We start from the raw sequence: 24,727 nt of genomic DNA, 5'->3' as shown, positions 1-24,727 counted from the left end.
TCTAGTGACATGCAGATTCTGGCTGCCCATCATGTAGTGTTACTGTGTTAAAAGGCACGGAACAACTATACAGGCATTTTTTACCAGAGGGCTTTCATGTAAACGTGGATCACTCACCTCTCGACTCTCGATAACAAGTTCACTGACACATCGCATGAACATGTTTTCTCCCTGGCTGTCTTTCTCATTGCTGCAGGACAACACATACACGGTAGGAATTAGAATCAGAGACATTGTGGTGAACGTCACTAGATACAAGTAATAGCTGAATCTGAATCCTAATAGTATGGGGTCAGAAATACAGGGGATTCATCTGACTCTCAGAGTGTGAGATGACTTACCGTAAGAAGTAGAAGTATTGCAGGGCTTCCCGTGGATCTGTGGACTCAAACTTGCGAGTGTACAGCATTAGCAGACGGATGAAATTGAGGCGGCGTACCATGGGAGGGTCACCAGGCTCCTGGCTCACTGCAGAGAACAGGTGAACACATTTTGTTCAACTACAATTTCTTTCTGAAGTGTCTGCACCATTGTACACCATAAGGGTGATCACACTCACACAGCTGAGCGCTTTGGCCAGACGACTTCAGCAACAGCCGCAGCTCGTACAGGACCAATGCCACGTGTACAGCGTGACTCCGAAGTCTCTCGACACGAAACAAGAAAGCCACCGCCGCTTCAAACTGAGCTGTCAGGAACAACACCTGGAAATACAGGAAGGGCTGCTGGCTTGCAGAGAAATGGGACTCTCCTGTTGGACAAAAGATAAGAGAACAGAAGAAAAAATTGTGATGTGTTCAAGTACTTCTGTATTTCTTAACCTGCATGTGATTTCAGGTAGAAAGGTCCCACCTCTAATGTCAGGTGTCAGACACACATTTCATTTTTGAGAATCATCTGTGACTCTATCTTTCTCATCTTTGACTACCAAGTCCAAACATTATTTTTTTCTTCTGCGTAATATAGAAAGAATTTAAATGACCAACTGTCACTTTGGATTTAACTGTCATAACCAAACTAACAACTGCTCTCCTCTTTGGGACAAAAAGACAAAAGACAGAGTTTGTATACTGACAGGGGAAAAAGGAACTGATGATGAAAATGAGATTTCAGCATGCAAGTATTGTTTCATTAGTGCTGTCACCAGTTGTCTCAATGGTCAAAAACACTATTACCACTATGGACAAGATAAACGCTGCTATTGAGGCTGCTCTGATTCGACTTGCCTGACATTGTGGTTTGTTTTACTTTGCTCCGCTCCAGTCCCGGCAAAACCACGTTGGCATGTCTGTGCATCAGATTCAAGCGGATATGTGGGTCTCTAGTGATTGGTTAGGGAAAATCAAGTCACCCTCCCCATGGAAATTGTTTAGAGTGAACGCAATGCCAGACTGAAGAAGGAAATGGAGTGCAACGAGTTGACAACTCAGGCAGTTGCGGCAGTATGTACCAATAAGAATCATAAATGTGTAATTTGTCTTTCCCTAAAAGTCTCAAAACAAAGCTCAATGGAGAGAGAGGACGGACCTGTCAATCAAGCACAGTCTGTACACAATGGAGGTCTAATTAAGGAAAATAATTGAAAACACCTGTGTGGGTGTTTCACTGTCTAATAAAAAGAAATTGATGACTATCAGACAGTTTCTATAGAAATGCTTCTAATGCCATTAAATGTCTTAAACTATAAAAGCATTTTACTGCGCCAATTTAACTTTAGATGAACATGCCACGTCACCATTTTACAGTTGCCATGGCAACTTACATGTAAGAATTTGAAAACATTCTGTCAAGCGCAGGTACTTAGTCATCAAGTTTACTTTTTAATTATAATCCTTAATCCTCTTGCTGGCTGAAAGTTTGAGGAGTAGAACAGGGTGGACCATGTCAGCCATTTTATAGCCTTATCTCAGACTTACAGCACTTTAGTTCAAAAAGGGAAAGCGCATGGGAGAAGAAGAGAGGGAGAGAGCGATGAAGAGGAGAAAAAGGACGAAGGAGGAGAGATAAGAGTGTGGGTGTGAGGGAGGGCTGCTGCAGAGTGCGCAAACAAGAAACGAGAAAGAACAAATGCACATACGAGGAGAAAACACGTGAAAGATCAGTGGGAGGAAAAAGGGGGAAATGACGGTGCAGGTATGAGGAGGAACGGGGATAACGGATAAAAGGAGAGGACAGCAACGCAGCGAGCGAAGGACAGAGAAACAGAGAACAGACGAGGCTGGCAAGCGCTGGCAGTATGTGAGAGAAATGAAGAGAGGCTTTGGGCTTTACGTCCCGCTGTGAAGCAAGATGGAGGACAACAAGGAACACTGTGCCAGACAACCGAAGGAGCGGAGCAGCATGAGAGAAAACAGAATGAGGCTCCAGGCTGTACTTCCCACTGAGCAGAGAGAGTGGGAGAGGGGAAATGGGAGCGGGTGAGGGCTACTGAGAGAGGAAAGAAGTGCAGTCTTATCAGAACGGAGCAGGATTGGCCCGTGGAGAAGGCAACACCCAGGGGAGAAAAGTGTGCTTTCGCGATCTGTGGGAGAGACGGCCTAATGCCCCTATGCTCCCCTTTTTTTGCGTATCAGGAGGCATGTGTTTGTTTGGCTTTATTTTGAAATTAGCTTGGGTGAAAAATCAAAGTCAAAGCGTGTCACAAAGTTCATCTGCACTTGTGTTGTCTGTCATTTAGAGGGCTGCACAAAGGATATTTCAGGCATGGGATTATCCTGCAATTTTTATAAGATTGAAAAACGTCCTAACAAGCCCTCCCACTTCCTGCAGGGATTGACCAGGTGTGCAGGATCTGAAGGTCTCTCTCTCAAGCTTGTCAGCTGACTCAAAACTACTTCCGCCACTTTTCTCACGCACAACTCCACGTGCAAGACCATGAATGCGTTTGAGGGAGGGACTATCTGGAAGTGTGCCCCTTGTTCCCTCTTGTAATATTCATTGTGTTGAGACATCAAGGACACTGAATTCTTGAAGATAGATCAGGGAAGCAGTGTGATGCAGCCAGGAGGAAGCGTGGTTGGATAAGAGTTTAAGCTGCAGCTGTTTCTTTTTACTTTATTGAAGGCGTTTAATAAGGCCTAGAGGGAGACGAAGCAGGAGGCGTTACTTCATTTTCCTGCACAGGCAGCAGGTGACTGGCAGTTGTAGCACTTTAAGCAAGAAACTCTTTGGGCTGAATCATAAATACAAATGATTTAGAAACTGTGTTGCTGTTTCTACATTTGGCAGTTTAAAAATCAATTCACAAACAGATTCTGGCTCATGAACTTTTGTTCCTGCCTGCTACGACAAAGGGTTCAGAATTTGCTGCCGCTCTGAGTCACACTTCTGGCTGGCTTGTTGTCCATAGCAACAGCTGCTGAGACTCATGGGTACTGTAGTGCTTAAAGCTATTCACTATACAAAACTAAAAAGGAAAGAAAAACAACCAAAAATAAAACAGTGTTAGTGATGTTAAATTATCCATGCGTTTCTCTGTAGAAGAAAACTGAGTGTATTATTCAGGGAAACTTAAAAAGGAGAATTTACAGTAGGGGAAAATTACTTCCAGATCCTGCCGATCCTGCATTTTGCCATTTGAATTTTAGTTTATTTATTTATATTTTTTCAAAGATGGCTTATCTATATCTACAAATCTTTTATCTTCAAAAGTTAAGACAAGATAATCGTTTTGTGTGCATGTTCATAGCATAGGTAAAGAGTCAAGGGAAACAAACACTAAGATGGCAGGAAGTAATGAGTGCACAGTTCAGAATGTAATGAGTAAAATTGATGAACCATAATTATAGTAACAAAAACGGAAAAACAGAATGAAAAAGAGATGTACCAATACAATCCACTAGTGTTGGCAGCAGTATTGACCTAATTAAGCCAATCAGGTTATGAGCCCTGATGTGGCTGGTCCACATTAAACAGTTTTTCGGTCAATGTCAATCTAAACTGTGTTTCTGTTATATTCCTTCAGTCATGGGGTACTGTCAGCTAGTGCGACAGCAATCCCTGTCCTCATGTTACCTTACATAACATTGATTCCGCAAAGTGAGGTATAGAGTTTTCACTTTTGAAAAAAAGAGAGCTAAGGTTTCAGACTAATACTTTCTACTGGCTGATATCCTGAGTTGAGGTAGCTAAAAATGTGCTGCTTTATGCTCAGAGGTGCACTGTTTTAACCTCTTCTGGCTCTTTAATCAATGTACAGATGTGGTTGTAATCATATTACAATCTACAGCACATGAGGCAATCAAAGAAAAGTCTGTTCCATAGGGGGGCACATAGCATGCACGTACATGTCTGTGCCTGCGCCCCCTCTGCAACAGCTTCTCAAGTACCACAGAAGAAAAGATAATAGAAATGGAGCAGATGTAGGTGCTGAGGCAAAGTGATGTATCACGGTTGTTGAGAAACTAAAGTCGGAATACTTGTGGTCATTTGTAGGGCTAACAGAGAAATGCAGTTCCATACCATAGTCCTCCAGCAGCTGTTTCTGTAGCTGTGGCAGGGTCAGTCTGTCCTGAGGAGAGCTGCTGCCGTCATCATCAAAACACACCTGGTTCAACTGCAGGGACAAAACACGGTAAACGTTATGTAAAAATATTGGAAGGAAAAACACAATTTTGGCTCAAAGGACTGCTCTACTAAAAAAGCAAAAACTGTAAGACAGCAAATGACTCACACAAGTCCAGAGATTGCCAACAGTGATGCTTTGTAACTAAGCTTTTAATGATGATCATTAACTGGGCCAGCTTCTCCTCAGGCCAGTGTGCTAATGCTTTATATTCTAATAAACCAGAAAGGAAAAACGTCACAATTAAGTATACTGTACCTTGAGCCAGAGGTAGTCTTCAGTCTTGTCTGCCACCTCTCCATGGTTATCGCTGATGTCACATTTGCCGATCAGGCAGTAGACGGCTCGCTTGTAGGGGTCAGCGCTGTTCCTCAGCACCCTGCGGTAGTGGAGACGGAGCTTGTTCTCTGAAGTTGGGGAGAGGCTGAAGGGAAGAGATCAAGAAGCATGAATGATGATACAGTTTGACCTCAGAGAATCTCAACATATATGAAGACGAGGAGGTGTGGAGATCTCACCGTCTGTCTGGGCTGTTCATGTACTCCTGAAACCAGGTCTTGAAGTCTCCTAGCTGATGTTGCACTCTGTTCACAACCTGCATGGCTGCATTCAGATCGCCACAACGCAGACAGTAGTAGATCACAGCCCACACCGGATGGCCCTCTATCTCACCATCCTGTTGAACACAAAGACATTTAACACGATGAGGCAATATTCTACTGACTCATTTTAAATATTCTGTCTCCACATGAGTTCTTTGACTTGTGCACACAAATTAAGCTTGTTGTAATAAAGTCATCACGTACCAGCCCTTGATTGCAAATACCAGTAAAAATCAGTTCACAATCTGACTGCTGTGTTACAATTTTTTTTTTTAAAAGACATTTTGTTATGTACTTGGCAGATTCAAAAAAGCATTCAAATCTGTGTTCTACCTGCATGCCTGGCAGGGGCCCTGGTAGTTTAATGTTAAGGAAGCTGCGGACAAGCTGGTATGTTCCTGGCACTCCTCCCAGGTGGGCCTGATGGAGGTTCCCAAACACAGTCACCATGGTGTAGTTTTTATAACTGGGAGAGAGGAAACACACAGAGATGTGCACACATATGAGTTTATCATCATGGATCAGATCGACTTAAAGTGAAAACTACTGTACTGTAAGTCTGATGCTAACTCAAGCTACATCCACACTAACAGTTTTCAAATGGCATTACAAAATGAAAACCATCTCCGTACACACACTGTTGGAGAAATAATCTCTGTCCATACTAACACCCCTTAAAAAGGCACATCACATGACCATTCATGTACACTGGGCATGTGTGTGTCGGGAGAAACAAGAAGCAGATTGTCTACTCTGTGATCGGTTGCTTAGTTACAGAAAATACTACGGAGATGGCAGAGATTTCTTTGCTTGGACTGACGACTGTTACTGAAAGTAACAGCAGTATAAGGTGGTCAAGGCAGCAGAAAACAGATTGGGATTCGCTACAAAGCAAATATGGTGACATATCAGAGCGGCAATGGGAACATTATGCATCACTGGAGGAAACCATGGTAACAGGAAAGGAGTACCCACACAAGAAGGAACCTAGCTATAACATCTCATGTGGGTGTCTAGGTAATTGTTCTTTGACGTTTTCAAAGGCTTTTCTAAGGACTGCGTTTAGGGGTTCCAAAACGCTGGTGTGGTATAGACGCTGGGTGTTAACTTAGCAATAGTAATGCATTTTAAAAATGGAAACATATTAGCGTTGCAGTAGCCTTAGATCCACAAAGTTTTTGCACTTTACAAAAAAAAAGCAGAATTACCTGTTCTCTAGGAAGCTGAGCGCCTGGCGTACGAAGGCCATTTGCATTTCCACAGAGGTGCGACTTTTGAGAGTGTCTTTGGCCGGAACAAGCAACACATCCGACATCTGCTTCACCATCAGCCACATGTCTGATACATTCTAGAGGGAAGAGAGAGGGGGACAGCCTCAGTTACATAAAGGCATGTATAGAAATTAGTGGTCAGAATAAAACTAACGTATGTCTTTGTGGAGGACTAAATAATTAAATCTGAATATTATAGTCAATTTCATGATGATAGCAAATGTTCTTACCTTGTCGTCCAGGCTTTCTGCTACAGAGGCACATAAATCTCCCAGATTAGGCTGAATGTGACCATTCACGATCTTCTCATTGAAAATGTAAATCTGGAGGAGGAAGAGGTAGTAATGAAGGGAGAGAAAGACAAAACAGAAAAAAATATATAGGTGATAAACTCCCCAACCTGTTAAACACTCAGTTTTCAGGTAACACTGTTTTTTCAAATGAATGTTTAAAAAATTGAAATCCACCTACAACTCCATCCTCAGCCTCAAAAGTAAAAGCAAACACTACGACCATCGGGTGAAATGGTTCACAACAAAAAACAAGAAAAAAAGGATCAAGACGTTTAAAATGTCATCGAAGAGGATGACAAAAATGAGACAAATGACGCCGCACGCAATGTGTCGACACATGGTCAGAGGAAAAGCTACATTTAAAGTACTGCGTCACGTAGCAGATCAGAGACAAACAGACAGAGAAAGAGAAGGTCAGACAGAATGATGAGGGAGGAGGGACGGCAGAGAGAGACACACAGAGACAGAGTGCGAGAGAGAAAATTACCCAGAGTCCCCCTCTACCACCCAATCAATCGATATGTTTGATCTGCCATTTCCTGTCTCGCTGTGACCCCATTTTAACTGAACGATCAGACAAAGGGCATCACAAACACACATCTGTGTTCAACTCTCTGCAGTCAGTTCAAGAGGTGGCTTTGCTTTAGATTTACATACCAACACTGTTAAACTGGTGAAAATGTCTATGTTCCACAAGAAATTCATTTAATAAATGGAACCAAATCTATCACAGCCACATATATAATCTCTAATGTTTCCTTTCATTAACAAATTTTGTCACAAATGATCATTTTAAGGAAAATAATGATAAAATACTGATGTTGGAACAGAGCCTGACTGGTAAATCGGGGGGTAATATTATCTTTACAATAAGTAATGTCACCATTATATTGTTGTCCACCAGAGACCACTATGAAGTTTATTTTTCAAATGTAAAATGCCACACTCAGTGCATCTCTTGGCCACATTTTTCAAAAATAAAAAATCTAAAGGATTCTTATTAAACAACGTTTATTTTATGTTTTATGGGGTAAAGAAATTAATACTGGAAAATACATTATCTAACATTTCTGAACTTATTTTCTGACTTTGATGCTCCCCAGTGGTAGAATAAATATGTATATAATTTTGCATCCAGTGACTCACCTGTCGTCCGTAGGCCACCTCCACACTGTCCAACGCACTCCTTCCTGGAACAGTCACTTCACTCACAAAGCTGGGCTACAGTACACAGAGAGGCAGCAGATGACTTTAAAAAATGCACTGCACACACAAAAACAAGTAATATTTCTAAAAGCAAGTTAAATAAGGTTCGAAAAATCAATGGCCATCTTAAATGAATCTTCCTTTTTTTGTGTGTGGGGGGGGGGGTATTCTGTTTTGAGAGTCTTTCCAATCAGACGGACGAACAACCTTTCCACAGCGTTTTCACGCCTGTTGCTCAATGCATGCTGGGATAGGCTCTCACAGGATAACACCTTGGATGAAAGTATTTTAATTTACTCCTAGAGTAGTGTTGTCACGATACCAAAATCTTTGTTTCGGTACCAATACCAATATGAATTTCGATACTTTTCGATACTCTTCGGTACTTTTCCTAAGGAAAAGTCCTTTTGGATACAAACCTTTAGAACAATAAATAGTAGGGGTGTAACGGTACCAAAAAAATCATGGTTCGGTAAGTACCTCGGTACGGACGCCACGGTTTGGTAACTCAAATGTTCCACCAAGTTTGTGTTGTCTCGTGTTGTCTCCCTTTGCGAGGCAGACTTTCTCTTTTTTCACATGCGCCAGCTGCGAATGTTGATACAGGTGTTGTCATACACACCACTTGTGCAATCTGTGCTCTAATAGGAACAAGAAAGGCGTTTGTGTGCATAATTGAGTAAAATAAATTAACTAAATTAATGAATTGAATCAATTTCAAAGTACCGGTATTTTCCAAATGCAGTATAGTACCGTTTGGAATACTCTAGTACCGTGGTACTATTTTAGTACCGGTATACCGTGCAACACTATCCTAGAGAAATAAAAAATATTATCAATAATAAGTCTCAGAAGTACGCAGTATCAAGAAATCTGCTTGAGAGACATGAGACTTCATTTGATGTGGAAACATTTAGTCCAAAATGTTAAAATATATTACAATAAAGACATTGTGTATGTGACTAAATTAATTGGAAAATATTCAAATAATGTAATACTGATGTACAGTCCACAACAGCAGTCACCCACAACTTATAAGTAAACTAGTACTGATTTAAAATTTGTAGAATTGTAAAATGTCAGAGGCGAGAAAAGAGACTCTCTCTGGAATTGAAACCTGTTTATCAATCCTGAAAAACATTAACAAAGACCAAAAATAGACATTTCCTCTGCTCTCTTCATTATTAAAAATAAACATTAATGAACCGGCATCTTCCTTCAGGAAACTTTCATTTGCTATGACAGATCTAGTCAAATAAAGGAGGGCCTGTCCAGAGCTGGGTCCATGTGACAACCTCAAATTAGCGGACTCCCCAATATATTATACTCTTATCAGCATAAAAGATGTCCCCTTTTGGTAAGGAATGTTAACCTCAACAGTCCCAGCTAAAACAAAATCTTAAGTATCTAGCAGACTGAGGCTGTTTATCTCTTTTGGTGGTAAAGATACATTTTGTCTTAAGTTGTCTCCCCTTTAAATTTGGAGGTCCTTCTTCCGAAAGAAGCTTGTGTTGCATTTCCTGTACCTCCACATCTTGACTGAAGTCCAGTGCATCCTCCCCTGCTCCGAGTAGTGTGTGCAACACTCTCTGCTTCACTTGCTCCCATTGGACCAGCATGGACTCACGGTGGTACTCTTCAGCCAACAAAAACGTCTGAAACATATAAAAGTAGGAGACAGGTACCCAATCATACTCATGTATTACTGCACACATGTTAGAGCTCACATTTTGTGTGTTTGCGTTTTGCATACAAATGAATCAAGCAAGACCAGGAATGATCATTTAAATGCAGTGCCTTGATGACAGAGATAATTTTGAAGCAGCGGGTTTGACTCTAAAGACAGACCTTTTGTAAATGACAGAACAGACAGTTAAGTGGGTGTTGCAACATAATGCCTTGCCTCACATACATTTATGAAACAATGCGTGGGATCCATACTAAAAATGTACGTACAGACAAAAGCCAAAAATGGCATGTGCCAAAATATTAGACACTTCCTACAATCAGTCTTCTACCTCACCATCTGCATCTCCAATTTCTTGTCTCCAAAATGTTCGTAGGCATGGGTCAAAGTCTGTTTTTATAGATCACAACTTTAACGTGAGAAGTGGCTTAGGCCTCTTTCACTCCTCATTTTGTGCGTATGCAGTGTTTAAAAATGAGACCCTAGGTACTGAATATTATGTGATTAATTTATGCACCTGTTTTCTAATGATTTGCAATGTGCCAGTTTTTCCCAGGTGATCTTAATTTCTTGTTAGTTCTGTGTAGGTATGCTACCAAGTTAAACATTTAATCTTGTGCCCTGCATTTGTATCAGTAGATGGGTTGAGGGCGGAGTAGATAATAGCAACTAGGACAGGAAGAATTCTCTCTCCAGTAGCCCGACAGCCTAAGCTACACACATGCAGCATGTAGTAACATGCATGTACATTATGTAAATGGGAATACCTATGACACACAAACACACAAAAACGCACACCATACACACGCACACGCACACGCACCAGATTTAGCAGCAGACCCCTGTCAAGATTGTCCTACTCCACTAGGACACAGTGCCATCTATTTTAACTCTCCACAGAGACTCAAAGTGAGATAATGGGAACGTGAGATAATTAAATCTTTCCAATCTCCAGCTCAGGGAGATACAAAAGTAGACTAGAGCTTTTACTTGGTTAACTTGGTCACTGCCTAGATGTCAAAGCGTTTACTTTTAACGTTACTGAGTTGCATAACTGCAATCTGTCAAAAAACTATGATGTAATAAAGTAAGCGAAGTGCAGAAATGACATAGATAAACTTAATGTCATTTAAAAGAGTTCCCAGAGTTTATCAACCAGTGAGAACTGAACTGGTTTATTATTGTGACGGTAAAATGCCTCACTCAGTTCACATCTCTTTCTACAATTGCTTAACAATCATCAAAAATATCAAAAAGGTTTGAATGTTCCGCAATTATGAAAATAATGAATAAAACAAGCCAGTGTATTGTTATCAGATTTTTGCATTTCTCCAAGATAATAATCAGAATCTGCCTAAAAATAAAATAAAACCCAAAGCAAAAGGGATTAAATATAAATGAGATTGCGTATTCCTGTCAAGTGATTGCTGTGAGACTGGACAGCTCTTACTCCTCTAAATATGTCATCTGACAGACCAGTAGCACACATTTCCTGTGATGTAAAAGGACCAGCAGTCCGATAGAAATCTTTAACATCCGCTTTCTTTTTAATCAGTGCATTTAAGTTGTTCCCCCGCTGCACAGAAGTCCTTTTTTCCTCTCTCAGGGAGCAGAGAGAGATAATGGGAACGGCAGCTAATTAAATGCAGGGACTATTGGCTCTGCACATCAGGGAAGCCATTTCAAAACCATTCCCTAAAGGTTCACACCAGAAGGACTTTTAGATCACAGCAAGCAGGAATTACGAAAAATTTGGTTTTTAAGTGTTGCCATATTGTGATGTGCTAATGTTCATATACAGCGGAGTGCTGATAATTCATCTGATTTTGTTAAACTAAATATGAAGCAAACAAAGAAGGACTACTGTATGTGACTGTAGAATCAAATTACTGAATCGTATTCTTTAAAATATAAAAAAAATTCACCTGTAAAGAATGAAAATAATTAAAATATTTAGATGTGGGTTTTGTTGGCCTGTGATCTGGTTTCGGACACTGCAGAATTTAGATTCTGTCACCACCCTGTGGCTCTTTTTCGGCCAGCGAAGTAATCAGACACTAGGCAGATACTGACCCTACGGCGAGACTCCTCAATGGCTGACAGCAGGGCGTTGTCCCTCTCATTCTTCAAGAAGCCCTGTGGACGAGGTTGAGACAGACAGACAGACAGACAAACAAACAGACAGACAGACAGACAGACAGACAGAGAGGCCGAGACGCATGACAAACACACAGAAAGAGAGAGAAGAAAAAGAGAGAGAAAGCAGGAGATATTAGCTCGAGCATTTGGGACAAAAAAAGCAGAGATAAACTGTATGCAGAGAGTTCTGGGGGGACAGATTTAGCAGGTGCACCATAATTTGCTCTACGGGAGACAGAAGCTGCTCTTCTTCTTTTCCATCCTGTTTTTCACTGGCCTTCCTCGACAAGTGCAGTCCCACGCACTGTCAGGATTAGTCGAACGTATGGTCGCTTTTTTACACACGTATAGGCAGGCCAGAGAAGTGTCTGTGCTTTTCACGCGCCATTTTGCTATGAGACAGCACTCTGCATAGCCTCCATTTTGAAGTCATCTCAAGATGGCTGCCTCTGCACACATACACCCCCTCCTCCTCTGGTTCTTTCTATGAAAATGGTAATTATTCACATCCTAGTCAACTGAAAATAAAACTACTTATCTTATACACAAGATCTGAGCTGTCGAGTGAGTAAGTGGTACTTCTGTAACAACTGGAGTGTGCAGGAGAGAACGCGGCAGCACCCTTCGGAGAGAAAGTCAGTGAACGCTGACGTGCATAAAGGGACAGCCATCTTGAGAGAGCACCAAAATGGAGGCTGCGCTGCAATGCACTTCATCACTCTCCTCTTAAAGCGAACACAAGAGTGAGTCACTATCAAAAAATACAAGTTGATGTAAAAAATCTCTTCTTTCCTGTGCAGAATATCGTGATACATGTGTAGCATTTTAATAGAGGGAAAAATGATGGGTCATTTGCTGCAAATGAGTCAGAGGCAGAGCCAAGGGAAAAAAACATCGTCTCATCTCTTTATTCAGAAATATTGACGAAAGAGCCTCTCCTGTCATCGAACTGATGACAGGGGAATGCTTTTGGCTCTATATTTATATTTATAGCTACATCCATTGATACCAGGAGGAGACAAAATTTCACATGAAGAACAGGGTGAGATGGTAAGGTCAAACATTAAATATGTTTTACTGCTTTGAGATAAAAAATACTTTCAAAAAAGTGTGAATAACTGCAGCCTTCATCAACTGATACTTTCATTTTCTATCATTCTGCCGATTCTCCATTAGGGCTGGGTGATATGGAGGAAATCAAATATCGCAATACTTTTGACCAAATACCTCGATATTGATATTGCAAGGATATTATAGGACTAACGGTAATTTTACAAAATATTTACACAATGAGATTTTTATATATGGTCATAAGTAATGTGGATATTGTGACTCAGCGGGTAAAGGCAAATAATAGAACAGCTCTGGTAAGTTTAGAAAAGAGCATCACTTTACTGTAATGCAATCTAAGACGACGACTAGTCTTACATCACAGTATCTATATGATATTGATATATCGCCCAGCCCTATTCTCGAGTAATGGTTTTGTCTACAAAATGTCCAAAAACAATTAAAAATGGCCGTCACAATTTCTGACAGCCAGGGGAAAATCTTTAAATGCCTTGTTTTGTCTGACTAACAGTCAAAACCCAAAGATATAATACTTATCAATACGAAAGCTAAGTATTTAATTTACAATATTAAATGCCATTAGCTTGGGTAAACAGTACATCTTTGGTCATTATACTCACTATTCAATAACAATGACAGCAAAATTAAGAAGAAAACCTGAACAGAAAGACGGAAACTTCACCTTTCTTTTGCTTGTATTATGTTTGGGCTTGATTCTTTGACAGCTTTGTTGACTGGAGGTTAATACACCAACTGAGAACTGGCTTGTGCAAATTTACATTTCCGAGATTTAAAGTAAAACACTGATGCTCTTTATGCGAGACAGTCTGGCGATAGGTTGCATTCTTAAGAGTTTATATAACCACTGGCCTTTTATGTCTGACATAATGGTTTCTTAAGTTGTCGAAAAGTTGTTCCTCTGTCATATAACAGCTTTTTAATTCACTGATGACATTTTTTGCGTCTGAAGTATGCAGGATCCTTTTAGTTTGAAGAGCAAGCACCTGGTGAGAGACAGCATTTCTCAAAGCCGACTGGAGATCATTCTGCTCTACAGGGATGTGGGTGCTTTTGGCTCTCCTCTTGCTTTTATCTCTCCTCTCTCATCACCTCTCTCGTGTCCCTATCCCCCCCACCTGCTCGTTCTTGTGCCTACTTCAGTCTCATTTCCTCCCCTTCCTTTCTTTCTGAGCTCTCAGCCTTCACCTCTGTCTGTCATTGCATTCCTCTACTCCTCTTTCATCCCTCTGCCCTGACAAATGAGAGCAAATTAGAGGCACAAATGGTTCACTGTGAGAATGAATAACTTCTTGAAACAATGTCAATACCAAAAAACACTACTGAGTAACTGATCATACTGCATTGAAAGCCCACCGATGTTAGAGAGGTATAGAGATGATGCATGATCTGACCGGGCCAACCTGGGCCTCAGTGCACTATGCTCTCAATATGCAGTTGGGAGCTATTCTTAAAATGGATCACCAGCTGAATCTGATACTGATGAAATTATCAAAAGCTTTTAAAGGCGCTAATCTAAAAAGCATCTTAACATCATTTGGATTGCAGAAAGTGATGTGTTTAGTCCAAACCCCACCGCTACAAACAAACTGAATATCAAGCATAATGTATGGCATATAAAGAACATTTGGAGTAGTACCTTTTGTGTTTTTCTTTACGTGACTCCTCATCTAAAAAGACTATCTAAACAGCTATAGCTGTAATAATGTCTTTATAAAGGTAGGACAAATCACTGTCTATCTCCACAATGAGTTTAACCTTGTCTATTGTGACACCCACAAAAGCAATGGAGAAGAAGTGCCATCATCTGACAAGAGAAGAATGTAAGCCATGATACAGAGATAAAAAAAACTCTGAACTCAGTCATAGTGGACAGCAGCTTGCTACAGCCCTAAATGGGTCAGTAATGGCCCTTAAAATTTAAGAAACAGCAATCATTGAGGTCACAATCTAGCACCAACAGAAAAACAAGAAGACCAGACCAGCTTCTTTACATCTTTATTTGAAAACCAAAACAGAGCCTGAGCCTATTTAGTCAGGCAAAGATTCAGTCCACTTTGAGTCTTTATATAGTGCAACAATTCTACTATTGTCCTTACATGACATTAGTTTCTTTGTGAGATGCTGCCATCATGGCAGAAATCAGAAGTGCCTTTATGTTTGTGAAACGCAGTTAAATTTCAGTTTTGCAGTTGCATGGCATTATCTGCTATTTTAAAGGCTAAACTAAAAGGTCTAACTTGGTCTTGATAAAAAGCTTCATACCATTCAATTTGAATAAATTAAGAAGGAAACTAAGTTTCTATCTCACCAACCCACCCATTTACCCCTCTGGTCCATTCCTCATATCCTTTCTTTCCCTCGGCCCTCTCTCTCTCTTTCTTTCTCCATCTCACTTTTTTTCCCAGGAGAGGCTGAGAATAGGTCTATATTTAACCACTCTAACCAGAGGAGAGCTCAGGTCAACGCTCACTGGAGAGCTGCACTGGATAAAGGAGTAGAATAGAATTGTTGTAACAGAGGCTTATGGGATGTATCTACGACAAGAGAACATGAAACTGTATTAGTCATTGGTGATGACTCTGATTGTTGTTCCAGTAAATTGGAGGTGAAATGAGAAGGTGAAATCATCTTGTCCAGAAACACACACGGGGGAGAGGCGAGGGGAGGGGAGGGGGTGTCTCTTTCCAAAAGCATCTAAAGCAATGATGGCACATTGGGCAATACTGGATAACTCTGCTGGGCAGCCACCTCAGCATTTTTGCTTCAACTGAAGTACATCAGGAGGCAGAGATTTTTCATTGCTGTCATTTTGTTGCCTGTTGCCAGCTGCAGTTGCACTGCCAACGACTTTGCCTATACAACATTTTTAGTGCCAAATATAAATTGACAACTTCGCCATTAGCTGTGGCCAAAATTCCCATTTGTCTGAGATGCAAATGCTCCTCACTTTTACATGAAATAGTCTTTTTGCATCAAAGAGTTAATGTTAGGATGATGTTACTTACAACAAAAATTAACAAAATTTTTGGTACAAGATAGGTCACTGCCATCAGATATTTCTTTTTAAAAAACGAACCGAATCTTAAATGTTGTCTTTTTTAAACGTTACACACTTTGAATATTAGCCCCCCCTTAAAGACTGATTACAGTTCTACTAAATTTCGCAGACTGATCACAGAAAGGTGCAACATCATTGTTGCCAACGTCACAACTGCTGTGCAATTTTGATTTGCACTAAACAGCTGTAAGACTTGGCATGTTATTTAGTCTGAGACACACTGTACCCAGCATTTCAGTCTGACTAAACACTGCCAGCGCTTCAATTCCTCCTTGTATTTGTTCCCAAATTGTAAAAATAAACATAAAATATCAAAAATGCGTCATATTAAAGAGACCGTAGAGAAAAACAGAAGACATTTCAGCAGACGACACAGGCATGCTTATCACATTCAACGATCAATTCGGTGCTGGGCATTAGGTGTATCTAAAGATGTATGTTTTCAGTTGCCCCACCCCTGTATTGTGTATCCTCAGAGATCTGCAACCCACTGTGAACACCCACAGCCTGCTGGTCAGACAGCCCAGAAGCTTTTACAGGAACACAGCCACAGAGAGGATTAAATAATTAGAGATGAATCAGGAAATACTCCATTGCTGTTAAAACACAAATGGTAGATGTGCGTCGATTAAAGCTGAACTCGGTAAAAAAAAAGGTAGAATTGAGGGCTAATCTTTTGAGAAGGGCTGTATTTTAAAAATACAACTGATGGCAATTCAATCTTTGTCTCTAATTTTTGCTATAACATGCTGATATTACAAAGATCAGTGGACATCTGACTGCGTCTCTAAAAATACACCTTAATGTAAGCCAACGGACAAACATAACCATATTTAAGTAAATGACATAAAATCGATCGTTCAAAATTTCGGTATTTCGTGTGTGTGTGTCTTCGACTACGCATGTTAACATGCACGCATGTGCTCCTTCTCTGTGCCGGCACACACAGGCCCTCATTCTATTAGCCTTTGGTCATAGTCACACTGTCTGCACCTGAATGCAATCTTACAGTATGTTCGGGCAAATCAGCAAGTCTGATTTTTCACCCCCTCGGTCTGGCTTACTGCACACTATGAAATACGGTCTAGAGATAAATGGTGTCGAGGAATCTAAAGGCTACATAAGGACACAGGCAAAGAGCAGTTAAAGGGGAAATGAAGACAGGGAGCCTTGCTCTCTGTGCCAGTCATCATGAAAGTATGAGTGGGAGGCTTTCTGTCCTCATTTGCCATGACACAATGAGCCGACCATTGCCCGAGTGTGTGTGTGTGTGTGTGTGTGTGTGTGTGCGTGCGTGCGTGCGTGAAACCACACCCTTCACTTCCTGTGTAATATTAAATATATATTTAAGATACTATAGCATATATATATATATATATATATATATGTTGAAACTGTTTTTCTCCAATCATCGACAATCATTTTATACAATCATCATTATATCCATGGGTGCTATAAAGCCACAGACAATGTAGCATAAGCAGGGAAAAGAAGGGGAGAGACAGACAGGTGACTAAAAAGTGTAACAGACAAAGCACATGCCTGTCTGTGAGTAAGTGTGTAGGTGGGTGTGCATATCCATGTGTATAGGCAATACTCACTCATGCTGAGCGCCTGCCTGCCTGCCTGGCAGACAGACTGACAGATGAGAAGACAGGATGAGACAAGAAAGAGTAAAAAAAATAGTTTTTCATTTCTTTGTCTGTGCCCAGGTATCTGGGCTTTGACAGCCCAGGAGACCTGCTTCGCCCCTCTGCCTCTCCATCCTTCTGTGTTGCTGTGCCAGGGCAACAGCAGTGGCCGCCATGCTGGGGCGTGTTCCCTGTGCCCTGTCGAGCCGGCATGGCAGTTTGCTTGCAGCCTTTCCCCGTTTCGAAAGCAGGCCAGTGACTCTTGTGCGTGAGCCGGAGAACCGAGTGAAAGTGCCACATCAAGACTCATTGGAGGTGGTTTTATTGTCAGAGGGCCGTACCAACTGAGTGCACAGACACAGGGGGGATCCACGAGAAGGAACTATGGATTCATATAGAATATCAGTTCCTACCATCAGCTGACACCCCCCCTCCCTCAGCCCTCATCCTCCATCCTCTCTCTCTCTCTCTCTCTCTCTCTCTCTCTCTCTCCTTCACTTCATCCCAGCATCTCTCATGGCCCTCCGCCTCCTCCCTCCCAGTCCCACTCATTTTCTTCCTTTTTTATCCATCTATGCATCCTTCCTTTCTTCCCTCCCTCCCTCTCTCCTCCCTCCCTCAGCTCAATGCAATTATAGTAATGGATTTTTTCCCCCTCGGTTGATGGCTTCCGACATCCTGTCTTGAAATGAGGCTAATCATGCTCTTAAGGGTCATGTTTAGTTAATGAAGGGTTTGGGAGGCACATGTGGGAAGAGGAGTGGGGGTGGGGGGTGGGGGCATTCCTATATGCAGGCCTACTATCACAGCACACACAAAGCAAGCATGTTAATACCCACACCTCCACTCATATCTCGTACACATGGCCCACAGTCATTCACACACAGCCACATGCCATACAGCCGCATTCATGTGTGCAGGCCAGCACAGACAGGATGAGAATGCATGCGCCCACGTGCAGCCAAATCTACGCTAGACACACACATTCATTCATAAGCACACGGAGAGGCACTGTATATGCCAGCGATCGATTGCGACTGACACAGATACAGACATGCAAACACAGCACAAGGAGCCTGTGCACGACACGCATATCCTGTGAAGCTATGTCAGTAGTGTTCGTCTATCTCAGCAGATGCTCTGGGCTTAGCCAACTGCATCCGCTGAACGCATGCCATCACTGCTGAGGGAAATGTGTGTGTGTATGTAAGGGGTTGGGGAGGGCAAGAGAAGAGAAAGGGAGGGGGAGAAAGGATGTAAATGGGAGAGGGAGGAAGAGATGAAAAACCAGAGAGGAAAGAAGGTAAAGCAAAAGAGAAAAGGAGAGCAAGCAGAGGCACCAGCTGAAAGAGAGTTAGGTGCGGAAAAGGGGAGAGAGAGAGAGAGCCCTGGCAGAGAAAGATGGAACAGTGAAAAGTGAGACGAGGACACAGAGACAGAAAAAATTGCAGCCGGTCGCCATTTTTCTAGCAGCACTGCTCGCCGGCTTCCGCTTCTACAGTTTCATTTTTCTGTCGATTTTTTCATTTGATTGCCATCCTCTTTAGCTCCTCTTTTATCTTGGTTTTCTATTTCTATTCCTCATCCTCCTTTGTTTACCATTGTATACATTATTTTATGACAGAGAAAACAAAAAACCCAGAATTGCCGAATACCAACCCAAAGCGTTTCATCTATGACGATTACCAACTCACAGAGCATACGATACAAATGCCAAACTGGCAGAAAATAGAACCAGCATTTCATTGTAAAAGTGTCTACGATGTGAGGACATTTGGTGGTCTGCACATCTGTATGTAGATGCGTCAGTAGCATGAGGGTTGGGTGTCCGAAATTAAAGGGGATTGTTACGAAACATGCATTTTATTGACATTTTCAGATTCCTGCTGGAGCCTTCAGTGCCTCTGTCTAAAATCCTGTATACACATACATCCATGGATGCACGTATACTGCAGATAAGACCCAAAGCATAATCGGAATCAATCAAATCCATCGCATTACAACTGTAGATGATGCAAAACTAAGCAACATCATTTTGGCAAGCCATTGTGGTGATGACAATGGAATATACAATTGTATCGCAGTATTTGGGGCACAAAATGACAGCTTTCATTTTTCAGTATCATAGCATCATAGAGTTTACTCATCTTTGAGCAGGAAAATCTGCATGGGGTGAGACATACATGTATCCTGATGTACGTTTTAACTATACACCGAGAGAAACTGCATGAAAACGTACATTAACAAATCAATGCATGCAGTCTAGTCTGAAGCCCCACACATAGGCATCTGTGTCTGTATAGCATTCTATAGTAAGTATATAGTAAGATCCTCTCTCATTTGAGCTCAGCCATACATACAGACACATAATTCACACATCAATTCCCTCAGCATGTGTTTGTTCCAGACAAGAACTGCAGAGGGATGTAGCAGCTCACTCATGTGAAACACACTCACACACACAAACACATTTATAGATACACAATGAGACACACACAGACGGCATGTTTGCATTTTTGTGTCCTGTCTATCATTATCCAGTACTCCCACTTGTCCCATAGCCTTGCATCATTTAAGACAGAATTCAAGCATTAAAATATTTTTGCATTATTTTTGCGATTATAGGCAGTTTAACAAATTGGTGCATGTCATCATACCTCTTATAAACTAGAGATTTCATTTAATCTCGACTATACTTACTATACAACTGGGGAGACAGAGACACACACATGTTGCTCAGGGAAATGCAGCAACTTCCCTCAGTGTGGAGAGAGGGAAGAAGGGAAGCAGTACCAGTGGGAAGAAAAGGGTAACGACAAGATACAAACCCTTGCTGAATTGTAACAAAGTGGAGCACTGTAAAGGATTACGCACTGTTTATAAAATGAATACTGCACATTAAGAAATGCTTAACCCATGTCAGCAATAGGTAGACCAATGTCAAACGATTGCTGGGCAAGTGGTGGGCGATTTAAACTAGAGCTGTTGAGTCTTTAATTCGATGCTTTCTTCTTCCTTGTTAAAACCTAGCTCTACATTATCCACAAACTCAGATGCTCACAGTTCAGTCAGAGATTTAGATGTGTCATGCTAGTAGAAGCTAATGTAGCTTCTTTTCTTTTGTGTAAAATCCACAAACACCAGCCCACTCAGTTCTGACTTCTGGCATCATGCTACATTGTGCTTGTAGGTACTGAATTTTGAGAAAAGCTTGTAGTGTTGCACGGTATACCGGTACTAAAGTAGTACCGCGGTACTAGAGTATTCCAAACGGTACTATACTGCATTTGGAAAATACCGGTACTTTGAAATTGATTCAATTCATTAATTTAGTTAATTTATTTTAATCATTTATGCACACAAACGCCTTTCTTGTTCCTATTGGAGCACAGATTGTGCAAGTGGTGTGTATGACAACACCTGTATCAACATTCGTAGCTGGCGCACGTGAAAAAAGGCAAGAGAAAGTCTGAATCGCAAAGGGAGACAACACGAGACAACACAAACTTGGTGGAACATTTGAGTTACCAAACCGTGACGTCCGTACCGAGGTACTTACCGAACCATGATTTTTTTGGTACCGTTACACCCCTACTATTTATTGTTCTAAAGGTTTGTATCCAAAAGGACTTTTCCTTAGGAAACGTACCGAAGAGTATCGAAAAGTATCGAAATTCATATTGGTATTGGTACCGAAACAAAGATTTTAGTATCGTGACAACACTAAAAGCTTGGCAACTTAATTCCAACCATAATGAAAACGAGATAATTGAAATACCAGGATTACTGTGCCACGTTCCATTTTGCAATAATGCTTTCATTTTGTCTGGTGTTATAGAACAAATCACAATGTTTTTGACAATTACTTCTCGGTAGAAACAGTCACATACATAAAATGAAACCGTGCTGAGCAGGGCTGCTTCAATTGGTTAGTTCTTAGCCAGCAAAAACAATCAGTATCAGTTTAAGAGCATGCTATATTTAGGTTATTTTCACTGATTTACCTCGCTACCAGACAGCCATTTTTGATGGGGAATCAAGGTCGTTATGTCATAGCGACCGGACTCCACTGACAAAAACAGTAACTTTACTTCGCAGAACACAAAAGTTACTGGTCTACTAAGGCCTCGATTGGTTAATGTGAAGGTTAAGTGGAGAAAACATTCCAAATATAGTGTACACCTAAACTGGTATTTGTTTTTTGGGGTTGGTCTTTTAAGGTGGTACATAAAAAAAGCACAGCAGAAACACCGTTGATTAACTATACGTCTTTAAATGTTGCAGTTTTGGCTGAAAATGAAAACAGAAATTAACAAGTTTGCCAATTTCACATATCTCTGCAATTGAATTCAAGCGCCAACTGCTGTAAGCAATTGATGTTTTGTAAATTTCCTTTGACATCTAACATTTAAGTTTAAGTTAAGTTTAAGTTTATTCACTTTATTAATCCCCTGAGGGGAAATTCAATGTTTTCACTCTTGCTTGTCAATTACACACAGGTCTGAAAGACACACACATGCACAAACAGGACCTATACATGCACAAAGTGGAGAGATGTCAGAGTGAGGGGGCTGCCCTTGGTGAGGCGCCCCGAGCGGTTGGGGGGTTCGGTGCCTTGCTCAAGGGCACCTCGGCAGTGCCCAGGAGGTGAACTGGCACCTCTCCAGCCACCAGTCCACGCTCCATATTTTGGTCCAGATGGGGACTCGAACAGGCGACCCTCCGGTTCCCAACCCAAGTCCCTATGGACTGAGCTACTGCCGCCCCATTTAACTACTTGACCAATGTAGATCTAACATTTAACTACTTGACCAATGTCTTTACAGTGTAATGAATCTTGGGATATGTCAGCGTATGCGTCTTATGAATACTGCAACACTGTTTTTACTGAAAGTGATGCTGTTGCCTTTTGTCCTACAAGTAGTATGTCATCCTATGTTGTGTTGCTGTCTCATAATGTCGCAGCTCCAATTAACCTCTTTTCCCCTCAGTGTACTTGGGGATGTAAAGTGACTGTCCCACTGGGATGTTAAGTGGAGATCTGTCGGAGAGGAAAAAAAAAGTGGGACGCAGCGTGGCTTGCCGTTTATCAGAACTTGGCTCTGTTTTCTCCGAACAACAGAATTCACCACGAGCTTTCCCCATTGTTTTGTTATTTCTTGCTCAACGGGCCTCCTGAGTCTGATTAATTTTTTGGCTCCTTGTCATTGAGCCAAATACACCCAGTGAGATTAGAGTCACAATTAGTCACAATTTGCAATTAGAGTCAACTGTTTGTATATCATCTCATGATCTTAATTAAAAGAGAATTCCCAAAGGGCCAGCAGCCGGCTTATTAGATGACTACTTACCTCCTTTTTGGCCAGCTGGTCAGATACACCGAGTGACCAGAAAAGTAGAAAACCCTAGACTTTACAATATACTAAATAAATAAGACCACTGTGCTATAGAGATGTTCACTTAACTCCACTGCCATTTTTGCGGATGTAGTTTGTAGTGTGCAAGTCATTTTGAATATTTACGTTCATATATGTAGAATGGGCATCACAGCCTACAAGACACGCTGAATATATGGGCCTTAAGATGGATGCCAATACAGTGCTACTATCTCTACTGACTAGCCATTTATTCTCACCACCTTCCTGGAATTCGGTTGTTCAAATGGAGCTGTGGTTTTGTCTGTAACACAGCAGAGGAATTATTCTACTGAATAAGATATTGCACATTTATTGTGAAATGAAACTTTGTAATGTACAGTCTTCTTATAAATCAATAAGGGGAAAAGAGCAGAGAGGGAGTGTGCATGTGCGTGCGAGTGTGTGCCCCCACGGTGCCAGAAGCTAAGTGCTCTTCCAGTCAGTCAGTCAGTCAAACCCACCCAGGCTAGCATACATCCGGCTGACCAAGACGAATAACAGGCAGGAAGCCACAGAGGAGGAAAAACAGAAATGTATGAAGAGAAATGAAAAGAACTGGACTTGTTAAACTGGTGTCACATCTATGGCCTAAGAGGTCAGAGAGAATAGAAGAGATGAGGAGAGATGAATGCACAGATTGACAAAAAATAAAGCTGTATAAAAAAGAAGAATGAAGAGGGAGAGATGGAGCTCAGGGACCAGAGGAAGAGAGAGGGTAGGGTGAGGGGGAGAGAGGTAAAAAGGAAAGCAGTATCGTGTGGAAGATAAAGGTAAAGACGAGTTTTAAAAACAAACATCAAAATCAATGTACACAAACATACACATTGCTAAAGGCTGCTAGCTGCCAGCAGTGTTACACCAGCACCACCATGATGTAACCTCTGGGAAGTGACTACCACACCCCCGGCACATCTCAGCTATTTGCCCATTACTCTCCTGATAGCCAGACACAGTGAGAAACAAAGCCTCTAACTGGTCAACACATCAGGAACGCTGCCACTGATCGGTTCTACAAACACATCATGGATGCTTAGTAGGGGTGGGGGGAAAAACAACTGGTAGATGCATTGTGATGTGGACGTGGGTGATTCAGCATTGATTCACAAATGTCAATAATTGATTATCTAAATTGAATTAATAATGTGATGTCAACGAAACATCAACCACAAGGGCAGTGTGCATCATGGACATGCTAGAGCCTATCTCCTAATTCATCTTCAGAAAAGGCAGTGGTTGCAAGCATGTTTTAATTCAATGTTTAAATAATTACATTTGCAAGACAATTGTGAAGTATGCTGTGAATACTTTATTCTGTCATCACCCAGAGACTAACTTTAACGGAGTGGGGCAGCAACAGCAGTAACATAAAGAAATGGGACCGGCTGGCCAACACACACTGCAGCATTTAACAACTTAAACCAACTCTGTGGTAGAGAAAACTCTATTCAAACCCAAAAAATCTGGGCTCTGCCCGCTCGCCGGCGTCTTAGCTCTTCCCTGAGCTGAGAGAGAGAGAGAGAGAGAGAGAGAGAGAGAGAGAGAGAGAGAGAGAGGCTGCTCTCATTATATCAATAACAACACTCAAAGCACTCAGTTCCCCTCATGTTGTTATTCTCACAGGGAAGAGACTGTAACATGCATTCAAATTAATATTTCACTAATTAATACAGTTAACTTTTTAAAATAAACCATTTATCTTAATTGCCAGTTATGTATTACATTGTATTTCAGTGTAAAATGGACACCAGTAAATGGTTTGTCACAAAG

The 24,727-nt window shown here is 41.4% G+C and overlaps 1 protein-coding gene across 2 annotated transcripts in view; it reads right to left on the bottom strand.

Annotated features, from left to right (window-relative positions):
• Positions 1 to 24,727, bottom strand: part of nup93 (nucleoporin 93) — a 43,777-nt gene that overhangs the window by 4,725 nt on the left and 14,325 nt on the right. For both annotated transcript variants that reach the window (XM_050072635.1, XM_050072636.1), the window contains exons 4-15: positions 11,697 to 11,759; positions 9,463 to 9,591; positions 7,877 to 7,951; positions 6,668 to 6,760; positions 6,375 to 6,514; positions 5,500 to 5,632; positions 5,083 to 5,240; positions 4,823 to 4,988; positions 4,462 to 4,555; positions 560 to 751; positions 342 to 468; positions 118 to 190 (exon numbers count right to left, since the gene is read on the bottom strand). In XM_050072635.1, the coding sequence (XP_049928592.1) occupies positions 118 to 190; positions 342 to 468; positions 560 to 751; positions 4,462 to 4,555; positions 4,823 to 4,988; positions 5,083 to 5,240; positions 5,500 to 5,632; positions 6,375 to 6,514; positions 6,668 to 6,760; positions 7,877 to 7,951; positions 9,463 to 9,591; positions 11,697 to 11,759 (1,443 nt within the window). The remainder of the gene's footprint in view (positions 1 to 117; positions 191 to 341; positions 469 to 559; positions 752 to 4,461; positions 4,556 to 4,822; positions 4,989 to 5,082; positions 5,241 to 5,499; positions 5,633 to 6,374; positions 6,515 to 6,667; positions 6,761 to 7,876; positions 7,952 to 9,462; positions 9,592 to 11,696; positions 11,760 to 24,727) is intronic.

This window comes from Epinephelus moara, chromosome 20 (genome assembly GCF_006386435.1).
Source record: "Epinephelus moara isolate mb chromosome 20, YSFRI_EMoa_1.0, whole genome shotgun sequence".
Classification (NCBI taxonomy): domain Eukaryota; kingdom Metazoa; phylum Chordata; class Actinopteri; order Perciformes; family Serranidae; genus Epinephelus; species Epinephelus moara.
The sequence above is the reverse complement of the archived record's forward strand: the minus strand, read 5'-3'. Positions and strand labels throughout refer to the sequence as shown.